Source organism: Bipolaris zeicola, assembly GCF_000523435.1.
Source record: "Bipolaris zeicola 26-R-13 unplaced genomic scaffold scaffold_206, whole genome shotgun sequence".
In the NCBI taxonomy this organism is placed as follows: domain Eukaryota; kingdom Fungi; phylum Ascomycota; class Dothideomycetes; order Pleosporales; family Pleosporaceae; genus Bipolaris; species Bipolaris zeicola.
This window is the reverse complement of record NW_006912255.1, coordinates 1-13,850: the sequence shown is the minus strand read 5'-3', so window position 1 is coordinate 13,850 and position 13,850 is coordinate 1. Positions and strand designations below refer to the sequence as shown.

The window sequence follows — 13,850 nt, the reverse complement described above, 5'->3', positions numbered from 1 at the left end:
CTAGATGTCCCAAAGCCCAGAAGAGCAAAAGGAAAAAAGTGTAAGTTTCGTGTGTATCAAAGCAGGTAAATCAGTAAGTCTTGAGTGAAGCCCCCCCCCCCCTTTCCCATCGCTCCACCTCGTTCGTTGATCCTTTTCTCCTCAAACCTGAGGTCGCCGGCTACGGATAGCCGGATAGTACAATGTAACACTACCAATGATAAAAAAGGTTCCTGTCCAACCAAGTACTCTCGGCGACAAGACTTCCCAGCCACGCTCGTATCGAGCTTCGTGTTACTCCGTGTTATCGAGACGAGCGGCTTTCATCGGGCGTGCTCGTCAGGTTGGCGATGACATGTCTTGCCATGTCGCGGACGTCGCCCCCCAATCGAAGTAGTCAGTCCTCGTGGTGCCACATCTGGCCTGCTTCGTGTTCTTCTGCGGTTGGCCTCCAAGCGCGGCCATCGTAATGCCAGCGCGCTTTCGTATTGGGTTAGCTGAAATGCCACATGCTGAGCTGCACGTGATGTCAATGGCTATGATCACGTCTTCAGCCGCAGATGACTGATTGGTGTTGTTGGAAAGCAGGTCATGGCCATGGATGTAGTACTTCACGTTGTTGTTGTTGGGTGTCAGGGAGTCGTTCAGATTTCATGTCACACGGTTAGTGAAATCCATATCCTTATTCTTAATAGGGCCATGTTGCTGCTCCCAATTCTTCAGCGGCACTTTGTTGACCTCTGAGTTGGCTTGGTAATTAAATATTTTCGAAGAGATGGCCCACTGTAATTATATTGCGTATAGCCGCTGAAGTCCCATAGGCGTGAGATGGGTTTCGAGACCAGGAAATACTTCTCATCTTTGTGATGTCCTGGTTGTTGGTATAGGTAATATGCAGTAGTCACCAAGTAAATTTGTTCAGCAATTCGGTCAAAATGCCCTCCTACACGTACGGTTTTGAAAGCTCCTTGCCATCATTGGAACCAGAGACGAGAGGGATAGGGAATGATGCTCTGGAGTTTGATATATGACTCAATCGTGCCGACCAGTTGGATATCACTATTTTGATTGAAAAAAAAACCGGTGTAACACAGTCATACGTGATATTTGCTGGATCTGGACTTCAAATCATCTCTTCCTTCCCGCGTTAGAGTGCCAATTTTGGCACAAGGAGTCGAGGGATTCGCACTGAACGGGGACATCATTGTATCAATTTCCAAAACCCGGTGAACTTAAAATATTACCAAACCTCACTGCAGCCTCTGTGATTCTTTTCACAATGACAACCATGTTATACCAACCTGGGCAAGTGACATGAAAACCCCACTCAGCACATGGAGTTACGTGAGGCATTCTCGGGGGGGATTTTGGAAGTGCAGTCCGGGAAAGAGGAAAATCGGCCTAGGTCGGATATCTTGGTAAGATTGGGGTTCGAAAAACCTTCGCTAAGAAAAGGTCCGTTGGTTTCTGTTCGATTGGCCAGTTGGAAGTGACAGTGATGCATACAGCCTTGACATTTCCATCCGTTAATATACGCCATGGTACATTTTACATACATGGGTGCATCAAAACACCTTAACCTACGGGTCCTTGGTGAAGCCGGAAAGCTACATAGCAGGTGCTCCTACCAATTGGTAAGCCGCCGGCCTTGTGCAGAGAGACTTGCTGACACTGCATGAGTTGCTTATCGAGTCTGGAATTACTCATGTCAGGGATCAGAATGATTCCAAATACATGTATATAGTCCCCAAGTATCCGGTCGAGCGGCTACAGAAACCTTATTTGCGTGAAGTAAAGCAGCCTATACCACATAACTTCTGATCAGATCCATATCCGACAAAAGGGATGAGAAACGAGTCTTTCTCATGTTACCTATTCAGATGAGAAGCAAACAATCCACCACATATTCAAAAAAAAACAACACTCCGAATACCGCTTCACCAAAGTGCATGCTTATTACCAATCGCAACAGCACGCAAACTCAGGGACTTGGCAGATACTCCACTCTACAAACATCCCAGCCCTACCAAGCCACTTTTCCACTGCCGTACCTTTACCCGCTGCGCTTACTTGATGGACCGTGTCCTCTCCATCCCCGAGTCCGACCTCGGATATAAACCCCCTCCTCACTCGGATTCTTTCCTTCGGCAATGTAAGCACCGGTGTCATATAAGCATAATCGGCGTGTACACAGTAAGCGATTCCTTCCCGTACCGGACCGCCTGTTTTAATATTCGGGAATACGTGGGACGCTTTACCTACCAGATCAGAAGGGGGAGGGGGGTTGGATGTAACATAAGTAAGCATGTACGGTTTCCCGGGTTTGTGGAGAGTTTTGGTAGTGTGTTTGTGTTGCAGTTCATGTTTTGTGGGCTTTGCAGCGCATGTGAGGATGAGGTGTGGAGGGGCATGGTGTTGGGCGCGGGAGTGAGAAGAGGGGTGGGCATGTACGTGCTTAGCCTACGAGTCGCGGAGTCGTGCAGAGGTGTTACTGTTCTTGTTGCGCGCGATAAGATGATATTCGGACCATGATAGGGCTGTCTAAAGTCCGTACGTATCCGAGGTGAGAGGGCTGAGTATACTATACCGTCTAGTATACGGACATTACACAGTATACAATAAAGCTATACTCGTGTCCTATACGCTCGCATCTCTAGCCATATTTTATACTGACGAAGTATTGTAGTCTTGTATACTAGGGTCGCTGGTCTAGTATTATATATGTCTTGGAACCGTACTAAGTATATCGCCTTGGGTGGGTACCTTTCAAAAGGATCTACCTATCCTGGCATCGATCGCATACCAGATTCTTGGAACTTGACTCATGGTGACATGTCACGTTTCTTGTCAAGATCTCAGAAGCAGAACACCAAATCATTGTTGCTGTTTTTTTCTTCGACGCAGAAGGATTTGGCTGTCGGAAGCATGGTCTCAGGGTCCAGAGTGATGATGCCCGGCACGTGATCTTTACTCCTACCATTTATCTGATTTGGCATACTCGAGCAGCCAACTCATCACCGTCTTCCAGTGCAGAGCTATAATGGCATTCACGTAGACTACAAGCTTGCAAGATGCCAACGACCCAGTATCGAGACGCTACATTAGTCGTCGCCACCCTTGTATGACAGCCCTCATTTCCGCACGCTCTTATAGTACCCGAGGTGTCCGGCTCTGCTAGCCTTACCCGCAACACACAGTCCATGTGCCAGCTCTCTATTCGCAATCAATCTGAGTTGTTTTTAACAATAAGAGGCACACGACCTCTGGTGACGCGGCAGCACACCTACGGTCCAGGTGCCGTTCGTTTCGTGTTGTGGTCTGATTTTCCATCGGGCCTTAGTCCTTTTTGGCCTAAAAGGGAAACCCATCATGCCACTTTGAAGCCCGGGACAACGTGGAAGTATGGGATCAGCTTTCCATGTGACTGTATGAATGGGCTGTTTTTTCAGAGCGGTAAGCTACTTTAAGTATCAGATTTCTTGGTAGTTCGGCTGTTTTTAAATCTTATTGTCCTTTTTTTTCTCTTCACGCGCGTTCATCTTTTGAGGTTCTCTTCTCCTTCCTGGCGGGTTACACGTTCCTCTCCTGGGCCATCTTGGACCACTTTCATTCTCTCTGCACTTTCGGACTGTTTTGAATATACATCGACGGCCCCACAGACCTCGTATTTATTTTGTTCCTTGCGCATTGCAACATTGGCAGATTGCCAGTCGCTATCCAAACGCTTGTTATACCGGCCCGAGATTTTTCGGCACGTTGAAATGATGATAACAAAAACCTTTTCTTTGACAAACTTTGTCATCGGATCGTCTGCGCTATGCTTCCAAATCTTCGTTCTCTATCCATGGCACGAGAAGCTTGAAGAGGAGTTTGTCCAGCTAAAGAAGGAGCACGCAACGTTGCTGGAGGAGATGCATCAGAATCACAGGAGTGAATTGAGGGGGATACGGGAACAGCTGGAGTTGGCAAATGAGAGGAGGAAGACCGGACGATTCTGGTAAGCGGCTATCGCTCACGGAGATGGAGGCCAGACATGGTCAAGGGGAGGAAAGAAGAAGGGGGTTACAGATGGGTGCATTGGGAGTGGAAGTTCTGGCCATGTTTCAATAAGAGGGTGAGATATACAAGATGAGGGTTTGGTCCGCAAGATTCGACTTGGGCTGGACATGAGATGATGTCACCTTCGCGGCGCCCAACAGAAATCATAGCGTGAGCATGGCCATTCGGCATCCAGCCACGATCCATTCAAGAGCTGAACTCGGCCCGCAGACCCTCAAAGCGTTTCAAGATCTCAGATCCCAGAGGGGGAAGCACATGTCAATCTGGAATACTTCCCCCGAGCTCCAACCATTTCCACTACACGCTTGCAACTACCCGATCTGGAAAGAACGATAGCCTAGAACTTTAATTTGGGAACCAAAGAAAGAGCTGTGTACAAAGTCTATTCAGCAGTATTCAGATCTCCTTTCCTCAAGACTATTAACCGCTTGAAAAAAAAACTTTACCATATAGTTATATAAAATGCGAATATAACACAGATCCACACATACACACATACATGCATACCTTTTACCAATCCTAACACCACAATTTCCCACTAACCACCCAAATATTGACCCCCCGTTCGCCCTTTTATTCAAGCTCCTTTCAAAGCAACCAGACTCAATCTTTTCTTTTCTTTTGCCATAGGCTACGATATATGCAAATCTTAAACCTTTACCGTTCAAGGAAACTTGTAGCGATGAAGGGGGTTACCCAAGTTGCCCCCCCCCCCCCCCAAAAAAAAAAAGAAAGACGGGGTTGTGGTTAGCGTTTATTGCCACTTAGGGTGGTAGAGTGTATTGGATTTGAATTCGGATTGAATCTGGTTTGAATTTGGGATCTACAGGGTGAGATCGGGGGGGAAGCTTGGAAAGTGGATTCTGAAATGGGAAGGGGCGGAGAGGCGCTGGGAATGAGTTGTTTAGGAAGGCAAAGGTGATCGGCGTGGCTTTTTTTAAAAGTGGAGATGGGAAGATGGTAGTAAAGTTTATTTGTAAATGTCAAGTGATTGGGACGGGAATTAGGATTTTATTTCCTTGGGCTATGTTTCCCTAATGATGCATACAAAGTTAGTTCGAGTGAATGCACTTACTTCAAATTACATTCACCACCATGTGAGGGTAGGAGCGTTGAGACGGCCGGTTTGTTCATTTGATATCAAGGTGCATGTACGTAAGGTGAAGAACCCCAGAAACATGGTAATAAAAAGGCAAAGAAAACATAGCCGTGACCCCACACCACCCGGGGAACAGGGGGAAACAAGCGAGAAAAAAAAGAAAACAAGAAAAAAAGAGATTAGTAGTGCGGAGAAAAGGTATAACGCCATAGGTGTAATGTCGAGCCCCAGTCTCCCCGTCCAGTCCCCTGTCCATGCTACCAAATGCCCTGCGAACCTGGTGATAACGTCCTGGCTCGGTAGCACCGGGCAGCAACCATGGTCCGCCGTGTCCGATGTATATGCCGCGCTAAGTCAAATCTGCAACCAGCGACAGATGGGAATGCCAGTTTGCATGCGTCATGCCGTGGCATTCATTTACATGTCCAACCCTCCCCCGAAAAAAAACATGTGTCTGGTGGAGTATAGGTATTGGCACCGAGACGCTTGAGAAACGCCGACATCGGGGCGAAGAAATGCTGGGCGGTAGGTTGGAAACCGCCAGTGTGGGATATCGAATCGTGGTATGTATGTGTGTTCAAGGCGCAGAGTAACAGTTTCGTCTGGTATGTGCATGTCTATGCCTGGACCTCCTTCTTCTCGCTCATGGCTCTCGGTCGGAAGACGGCGTCCTGGCCCGACATGCGTCGGCCGAGGGCGCGATCAAGTTTAGCACCCAGGGCCAGCTTGCTCATGTCGTCTGTCTTCTCGTTGCTCATGGCGTATCGTTGTTGGACTAGGCGCTTGTCCTCGAGACGGTTAAAGCCGGCGTTCCATGATTTGATGTCCTGCGACTTGGGATCGCCGGCGGTTGACGAGGCTTCGGAGAGGTGCGAGGGCGCAATTGAGGGAGTCAGAGTGGGTGCGGCGCTGTAGGTGGACATGCGGGTGGAGGCGCGTTTGGCGGTGCTCTGGGGTTTCTTGTCGTTAGACTGTTCTTGTTGCGACATGTTGAAGGGACGGTGTTGTATTGCTGTGGTTGCGGTGAAGGTTTGGGAGGGAAGCGGGAGCGATGTGGGAAGAAGAGCAAGTGCAAGAAAAGTGCAGAGGGGATGAGAGGACTAGTATACTGGGCCCAAGAGTGCAGGTGGTCCATAGGCACGCACCGGCCATGACTAGGGCATGTCTGAAACGAGCAGTGGGTACGTAGGGACGGGAAAATGGCTTACGTTGGCAAGTATGGGCCGTGAAGACTCAAGGGAGTTTGTCATGGTGCGGGCTGAAAAGTTGGCAGTCGAGGGCGGTAGGGAATGACTTGGTGGTATGTAGTAGCAAATGGTGGTAGTGACAGTAGTGGTGACAGAAGTGGTTTGGGGGGGGGACAGGCGCCCTACTAATACCACGCCAAGTGTGAGACGCAGCGGTGACGGCAAAGACCGGAGCGGGAGAGATGGATTCGAGAGTAGACCGCTACCTGGTGAACAGAAGGCGACAACAGATGGAACGTCGACAAAGCCCGCCGCCCTGTGCTGGCCCAGCGTCGCGCCTCGCTTGTTTCAAAGGACCCAGACGGGCAAGGGAGTGGCCCGAGTAGACAAGATCTACCAGCAGGGGGGGCATGCTAGCCAAAAGGTTCCAGAGGTTACGCCGGCGGGATCAGACGCTGCTGTGCACACGATATCCATGTACGTATGTATACACATAGATACAATGCCCCCTCTCTCTTGGCAGCATCAGAGAGAAAACGCAGGCCTTGTCTTGGTGTTGTGGTGTTGATGTCCCAAGTGTGTGTGTGTGTGTGGGGGGCATGGCACGCACACAGTGACATAAAGACAGGAGTCATGCATCGACACAATCTCTCCACGAATGCAGTGCAATGCATGCAAGCAACAGTCTCTTGATCGCTGTGACACGAACTCTATTCGTGTGTGCATACAGACTCGTGTCCAGCCAGCCCATACCACGTCTCTGCGGTTGCTCTCGTGTGAATCCCGGTCGCTCGTATGGAAGTACTTACGCACACAGGCGTCATGACTAAGTACAGTACCCAAATGGCCATGACAGGCTACAGCCCACTTACAGCCTTTACAGCGTCTCGGCCACGTTTTTTCCTTGTGCGGGAACCCACTTTGGCCGCCGCTACCGGCCTTGGTACCCTGGGGGGTGGGAGAAACCCACTGGTACGCGTGTGCGAGGGCGCGTCTGAGTGGTGGTGCCCCATCAACGGCCCGCATCGCAAAAGGCCCTCCTGCAACCACACACAATCACCCCTTGGTTGCTCCATGACTAAGTAGGTTGCAGAACCTCCTGTCTCCATGGGCTGGCCAGCCCCAGTCCCAACGACTCAATCAATCCATTGGCATCAACACCAGTCAGTCGAGGCGGAGTGCTTTCTTTTCTTTTTCTCTGGCCATCTCCAAAGTGCACCTAGATCCCCCCTTTAAACCACTGCAGCTAGTCGCTAGCACCCAGCTATTCAGCTCGCCCATGCCCTTGGTCATCGGCAGAATAGCAGCTATCAACCAACGTCATGTCGTAATGAGCCGCTCTGGGTTCGTCCAAGACCCTGGACATGTCATCTGTACGCCTCCGAATGATGCCGCGGGACGATTTGCCGTTTACTTTGCATTTGCGCTGATATCACCAACCCACCTTTCTGCGGTCTTAGCCCCTGCCCGATGCCTCTTTCTTCATCTCTTGTTATTGTTCGATCCCGTGTTTTCCAAATGAGTCAAAGATTGTCCGATCAGCTTCCCAAATGGACTGCGTGCAGTCAGCTTACTCGACCAGAAGGCATCGTCGAGCGCTGATCGTTAGTATCGTGTCGAGAGTCTCAACGCGATAGCGCCGTTGAACCTGTCCAAGCGCGCTTGCATGGGACTGAACGAGATGGGATGCATGCCCTGCATGCCCACGTGGTCAGCAACGTGGACGCACGGCCGTATCGGTGGGCCCAGTTGGGCCCCGGGTCAGGCAGAGAGTCACGCCAATGCCAATGCTGAAACCCAAGGGAACGGCTATCACAATCGGTGAGCGTTATGCGCCTCCTCAGCATCCATTCACACGTTGCGCTTAACCCGGCACGACCATACATACACCATCGCGTGGGGCGGCTAAACTGTCGCACGCTTGATAACCGACCTGCTGCCTCCAACTCCTTTGTCTCGACAATTCAATACTCCTATTTGAACCTGCGTATGCACGTATGCGGCGCGTCTTGACAACTGCCATGTATCATGCAGTGTGATGATGACGTAACCTTTCAAACCCGCCCATATCCGACATCAATTCACATAACCAAGACCGATGCTGCCTCAGTCACACTCGTCTGAGAATAATGGGGCGGGCGACAAACACAATGCGATACTGAAACGTTTGAGGCTCACTGGGCCAAGACGCCGAGCAAAGTAGATCACTAGGCTATCCTTACTACAACAAAGAAAAAGTAGCTGCCGACCTAACTAACGGAGACATGTCCCCGACTCTTTTCAATTCACAGTGTTGGCCATGGATTCCCAGGCAGAAAGTCGAGTCATGGAAGATGTTGTTAGAATCAAGCAAGAAACAGCAGACTTGATGACAGGAACAAACCACATCCATCAACATCCGCCTTTAAGCTGGCCTTGACCTCATACTCGTTCATCGCTTGAGCATTCGAACTCTCCGACGAATAAATCGACCAACATATAACCATCTCTAAGAAAAAGAACAGTCTACAATAATGGAAAACAACAAAAACATACCTTGACACCTGACCATCCTCATAAGCTTGGAACATGCACCGACTAACCATAGCCCTCGGCAAACCATCCCTCTCTCACCTGATCCGCATACCCCTCATCCAACACCACTTCAGCAAGAGAACAAAAGAGAGTTCATCCAGACTCTCACCTAACAATCCCAAACCCCACCTGATCTCCTCCATACTCCGCGCTAAATGCAACACCGGACACCTGGTCCGCGCTTTCCAAAAACTCTACTTGACCCGACCAAACCCTCTAGTTCCCTATCCAACCCAACTTTCTTTTCCCCCACCAGCTCCAACGACCCTGTCTGCGTTTGCGTAAATGATATAGTTGCGGTCCGTTGATTAGTACTTCGCTTGATCGGATTAAGCTGCGACAAGAGGCGAATGAAACACAGTAGCGGACCTAAAGAATGCGGAGAAAATGGTACGTTTCTTCAATTGAGTTTGGAGCTGTGGATTATACCGGAGACGCTGCAAACAGTAAATAGGTGGACAGTGGGCGTGAAGGTTCTCGTATGGGCGAAAATAGTCATTTTGAGACAATGGATACCTTAGGGTTTGAGTAGCGAAAGCGTAGGCTTGTGAGAGGTGCAATTCAGCGTAGTTGCATGCCGTGATGTACTATACATGTGCGCGTATGAACCGCAGTAGGAAAAATATCTTTTTTTTACTCGAAGAAGGGAAACCCTATGTAGTAGATCACATGCTGCGCAAATGCTAGCGATCCAAGGCGCGTATTCCTAGGTATAACAAGCAGTTGCAGATTCACAGTAGTAAGTCTACTTTGCTATTTAATCAACGACATAGTTGCAAAAACAAGTACCATCCCTTTACACCCCATCTTCCCCAGAATCAACCTCCAAGTATTCTCACAGCGTTACACTGCAGCAACTACCAAGATCACATTTCGGAACTTACCCGCCACACTCAGATCTGACACAAACGGCACAAGTTTCAGATGTATGTATATAAACAAAGCATGACTTGCATTCTCCCACAGAAACGCCGCATTCAACACCCCCTGTCTGACTCCCGCGGCTCTCGACTGCAACACACGGGTAGCAGCTGGCGACATACTAAGTTCACAGCGAGCCAAACTCCCCCGGAGAAACGTAACAATCTGCCTCTCATATGACCGTTTGTGTAACATACCCACACAACACCGCGTGACACATCCACTTCCACCAAAACTGCTCTGCGCAATCCAATCACAACCGCACAAAAGCAAAACTCACAACGAGCAACTTACGCTGTCGCTTGCAATCAACCTACACAACCAAACTCGTCCCCGCAACACACAAAGCAGTGTAAAAAAAAACGAGCAACAACTTACTATACTAGCTTACAGTCTCCACAATCACATGCTTTTCCCCTCCTCTCCCCCTTGCCCCCCAAAACCCACTATCGTCAGACCAACCTCAGCCGTCCCCTCCCCAAAAAGCAAAAAACCAAAGAGTCAGATCAAGAACACCCCCCCCCCCCAATTCCTACAACACACCTCCATCCATTATCTTCAAATAAAAAATAAAAAAAAAACTCATCTCCCAAAACCGCCGCATCCCCAGAAAACCTGTTCAGCCCTCCCCCCGCCCCACAAACACTAACCTCAATCCGCAACCGTCGCAAAAAACCCCCCCCAAAAGTCCCTTTGAGCGTTCACGCAAGAAAGCAAGGGCAGCTGCGGCGGCGGCGGGGGGCGGCGGGGGAGGGCGAGGGCCCACCCACAAGGCCAGGCGAACGACGTTCGCTACAATCTACGGCTTGGCTGTTTTTTCTTACTTACCTTGGTGGGGTGGTCAATCAGTGGGCGCCAAAGAGGAAAGAGGGAGCTAAAGGAAGGGGGGGTAGGGAGGTGGGGTGGGGGGAAGGGGACGCCTTACCCGTTATGGTAGATTGGTTTCTTCTTCTTCTTCTCTCTCTTCCGTTTTCTTCCTTTTTCGGGGGGGTTTGGGGTGGAGGCAGAGGCGAGACGCTGATAACAGCCCCCCCCTCCCCCTGCCTGCCTGGTATGCCAATGCCGCGCCACATGGATGATGCCGATGCCCTTTTTGTTTGGTAGCGCGGGTTTGGATGCTGGTGTGTATGTTTGTGGGACAGGTGAGTAACTAGGCAAAATTGAGAGATGAAATAAAACAGAAATGGTGATGATAAGGTAACTTGATTCGGTGTACGGCAAAAACAAGGTAGTTGCGATACTCTTCATTCTTCGTGAGTGCTGTTTGACATCTGCCCAACACAAATCTACGTAGCGCGCCTGCTCATGCGGCACAACGCGATGCAGCACCCGTCAACTATCATGTGCATCCATCACCAACCCTTTTGTCTGTGTCAAAAGTTTACCCACCCACGGCCGACGGATCCACCAACTCAACAACTACATTACAGATGCCATCCGCCCAGACGGCAAACGCCTTTTCTCTCAACACGCTATACCAGTCGTCAGCATTGCGAATATGGCGCCACCCATCGGGCCCGATAGATTTGATGACACAGCGGGAGAGCAGCCTGCTGCCGCTATTGTTGCATTTATCCATGGTGGGACGGAGAGCGGCTGCAGAGGCAGGGGGTGGTAATACATCCGACACATCATCAGCTGGAGGCATTCCGGTGCATTTGCTAATTGCCACAGGCCCTTGAGGGACATCCTCAGTTTGCAGTGCATTGGCAGCAGCCGCAAGTCCGCGGAGGTTGTTGTCTGGTGCCTGGAGAGACCCCATCCACGACTCTAGTTCGGGATGACTATCTTTAGCAGTTTGCAATAGCGAGACAGCCTCATTCACAAAGTCGTTGTAGTCATACCAGGCCAGGTGTGATTGCGCTTCGGCGGTGATGCGTCTCTCGCCGATTTTGGCGTCTGACGTGGTGCCAGATGAGGGCCTTACAAGAAATATGTTGATATGCCTCAGGTTGGGATTGGCCGTGCCCGTCCTTGATAACTGGTCTGCGTCAGCACTCAAAATGTCGACGGTAAAAACAATCAGCGGTCAACGCACCTTTGAACTTAAAGCTATTGTTGCATGGTCATGTGTCTTTTGTTCCAAATCCGCAAGACATACCTGGTCCTGTGATGACCGTTGCTCGAGAGCGACAGATGTCGGTGATGACGGCAGAATTGTCTGTGAATATCGGCAATGATGACTCAGGTTAGGATCGAATGCGGGTTGCAAGTGATGCTCGAGCTCGTGTTCGTCGCGATTCCCACCTTGCTGAGTAACAGCCTTGACACTGCTTTCCCTCTCTTTTTGCTTAGAGCCCCCTTTCCTCGTCTCAATTGCATACTGTCGTTGTCGCTCGTTCGTGACCATGCGTCTCATGAGAGGAGTGACGAGACCAATAATCTTGTTACCATCTCTTGGCCAAATGAGTCGAGGACTTGCCTCGGGCGTCTCCATCTCTCCCAGCGCACGAGCGGCTTCTATGGTATCATTTTCCTCTGGCTTTTCCACATGCTCACCAAAGAACTGTTCGCCCACCCCGTTGCTCAAGAAGTCGCGGACACAGTTGAAGAGCCTCAGTTTAACCATATCGTTGTCTCCCTTGCCACGATTGCCAACGCAACTTTGTCTTTCGGGGTGTGACGAGTCAAGCATGTATGCTTTGGCAGACGCTTGAAGTTGGAGAAAGTTCTCAGGGCTGAGCCGAAGAGAGATGAATAGCTTGGACATTGGCGGGCGTGTGTGTTTACGAGCTGTTCTCTCTGAAGACCGACGGAAGAGAGCAGCAGCAGAATGGACACCTGCAGCGCGAGCATTTCTGGATTGACGCTCACTGGAGGGTGATGGATTGTCATCGACGAAATCCTCACCCATTTCACAGATACCGCCTTGCAATCGAGGGTCTGTAGGTCCTTCGAGTCTTCTCCGTCTGGTATTCATGGGTTCATCTGCTTTGTGGGAGGAATCTGCAGCCGGAGAGCCAGTCGGCCTTTTCCTTTTACTCCTACCTTGTGATGTAGGAGTCGTCCTACCTGTATCACTTGTATCCATAATTTGAGCAGCGTGACCAGCAGCTGTGGCAGCCTCCAGCAACTCTACAAGATTGTGATTCTCTTCAAGTGTATGGTCGACAGACGTCTGTCGCGCAGTGTGTTCCGCATACAAATGTGGGCTGAGATGATGATCGAGCGGCGCTGTAACAGCAGCGGGGCCAGCCAAATCATATTCTTCGTCTTCGGCTACGAATTGGGGCGGTGCAGCGTTTGTGCTGTTGGACGTGGTAACGAACTGGCCGGAACGCATTTGGTAGTAGGGTGCGTTTGTCGTCATCGTGGTTGCTTGCCCCGACATCAGACGGATCCTGCGGTTGTACGAGTGAGCTGTCAATGCACAATGGTAAGTGTTTGGATCAAAGATTTGAAGCGGAAATGGCTGCGAATGCGAGCTGAACTACGAGAGTACAACGACTCGGTCATGCATGGAAGATGGAGCTCTCTTGTATTCAAGTGGCCATGTTTTTGGCTTGACACTCATGTAGACAAATGGCGTGACCAAGACATGGTTTGTGTGTCGAAGGAGGAGCAATGCATAGTTTGGGTCGCGGCGAAAAGTGCAGTTTGGGGTCATGTTGGGGACGCAGTTGGCAGCGAGAAGCGCACTCTGGGCGCGTGGTTTGGGATTCAACGCAGAAAATTGGCGGACGGATTGGGGCAGCAGACAATTATTGCGCACCTGATGTGGGTTGCTGGCGCTTGCTGTTGTCTGCGAGGAACAAACAGGGCCAGCCAGAAAGGCGAAAGTCGCGGCGACGCGGCGAAGTGGGTTTGTGTTGTTTGCACAAATGCCGCGCGAACATGTGACGGTCGATTAGATAAGCCACAAGTGAGTGGACCCAGTATCCGTGCCAAGGCTTAGCTTATTAAGCTAAGTCAGCTGCGCTGACACTCGCCGCAGGCGAGTGCCGACGCTCAATACGATATTACCATCAATACGATATTTTTTCGCGCAACCCAGATATATTGCTAAATAACTACTCAACCACGCCAGTTAT

The 13,850-nt window shown here is 50.3% G+C and overlaps 5 protein-coding genes across 5 annotated transcripts; 1 reads left to right on the top strand and 4 right to left on the bottom strand.

Annotated features, from left to right (window-relative positions):
• Positions 1–141: 141 nt before the first annotated feature.
• COCCADRAFT_40104 (uncharacterized protein) lies at positions 142–1,269 on the bottom strand (the record flags this gene model as incomplete). The annotated part of the gene is made up of 5 exons (XM_007717979.1): positions 142–229; positions 407–588; positions 640–762; positions 929–1,038; positions 1,203–1,269. 5 exons carry the CDS (start codon positions 1,267–1,269, stop codon positions 142–144), a joined length of 570 nt encoding a protein of 189 aa, XP_007716169.1.
• Positions 1,270–3,740: 2,471 nt separating this feature from the next.
• Positions 3,741–3,980, top strand: COCCADRAFT_40103 (uncharacterized protein; the record flags this gene model as incomplete). The annotated part of the gene is made up of 1 exon (XM_007717978.1): positions 3,741–3,980. One exon carries the CDS (start codon positions 3,741–3,743, stop codon positions 3,978–3,980), a length of 240 nt encoding a protein of 79 aa, XP_007716168.1.
• An 11-nt stretch (positions 3,981–3,991) lies between these two features.
• Positions 3,992–4,147, bottom strand: COCCADRAFT_106313 (uncharacterized protein; the record flags this gene model as incomplete). The annotated part of the gene is made up of 1 exon (XM_007717977.1): positions 3,992–4,147. One exon carries the CDS (start codon positions 4,145–4,147, stop codon positions 3,992–3,994), a length of 156 nt encoding a protein of 51 aa, XP_007716167.1.
• Positions 4,148–5,754: 1,607 nt separating this feature from the next.
• COCCADRAFT_106325 (uncharacterized protein) lies at positions 5,755–6,387 on the bottom strand (the record flags this gene model as incomplete). Its single annotated transcript, XM_007717976.1, has 2 exons — positions 5,755–6,087; positions 6,346–6,387. The coding sequence occupies 2 exons, from the start codon at positions 6,385–6,387 to the stop codon at positions 5,755–5,757; spliced, it is 375 nt and encodes a 124-aa protein (XP_007716166.1).
• Positions 6,388–11,200: 4,813 nt separating this feature from the next.
• On the bottom strand, positions 11,201–13,129 carry COCCADRAFT_40101 (uncharacterized protein; the record flags this gene model as incomplete). Its single annotated transcript, XM_007717975.1, has 2 exons — positions 11,201–11,800; positions 11,858–13,129. 2 exons carry the CDS (start codon positions 13,127–13,129, stop codon positions 11,201–11,203), a joined length of 1,872 nt encoding a protein of 623 aa, XP_007716165.1.
• Positions 13,130–13,850: the final 721 nt, after the last annotated feature.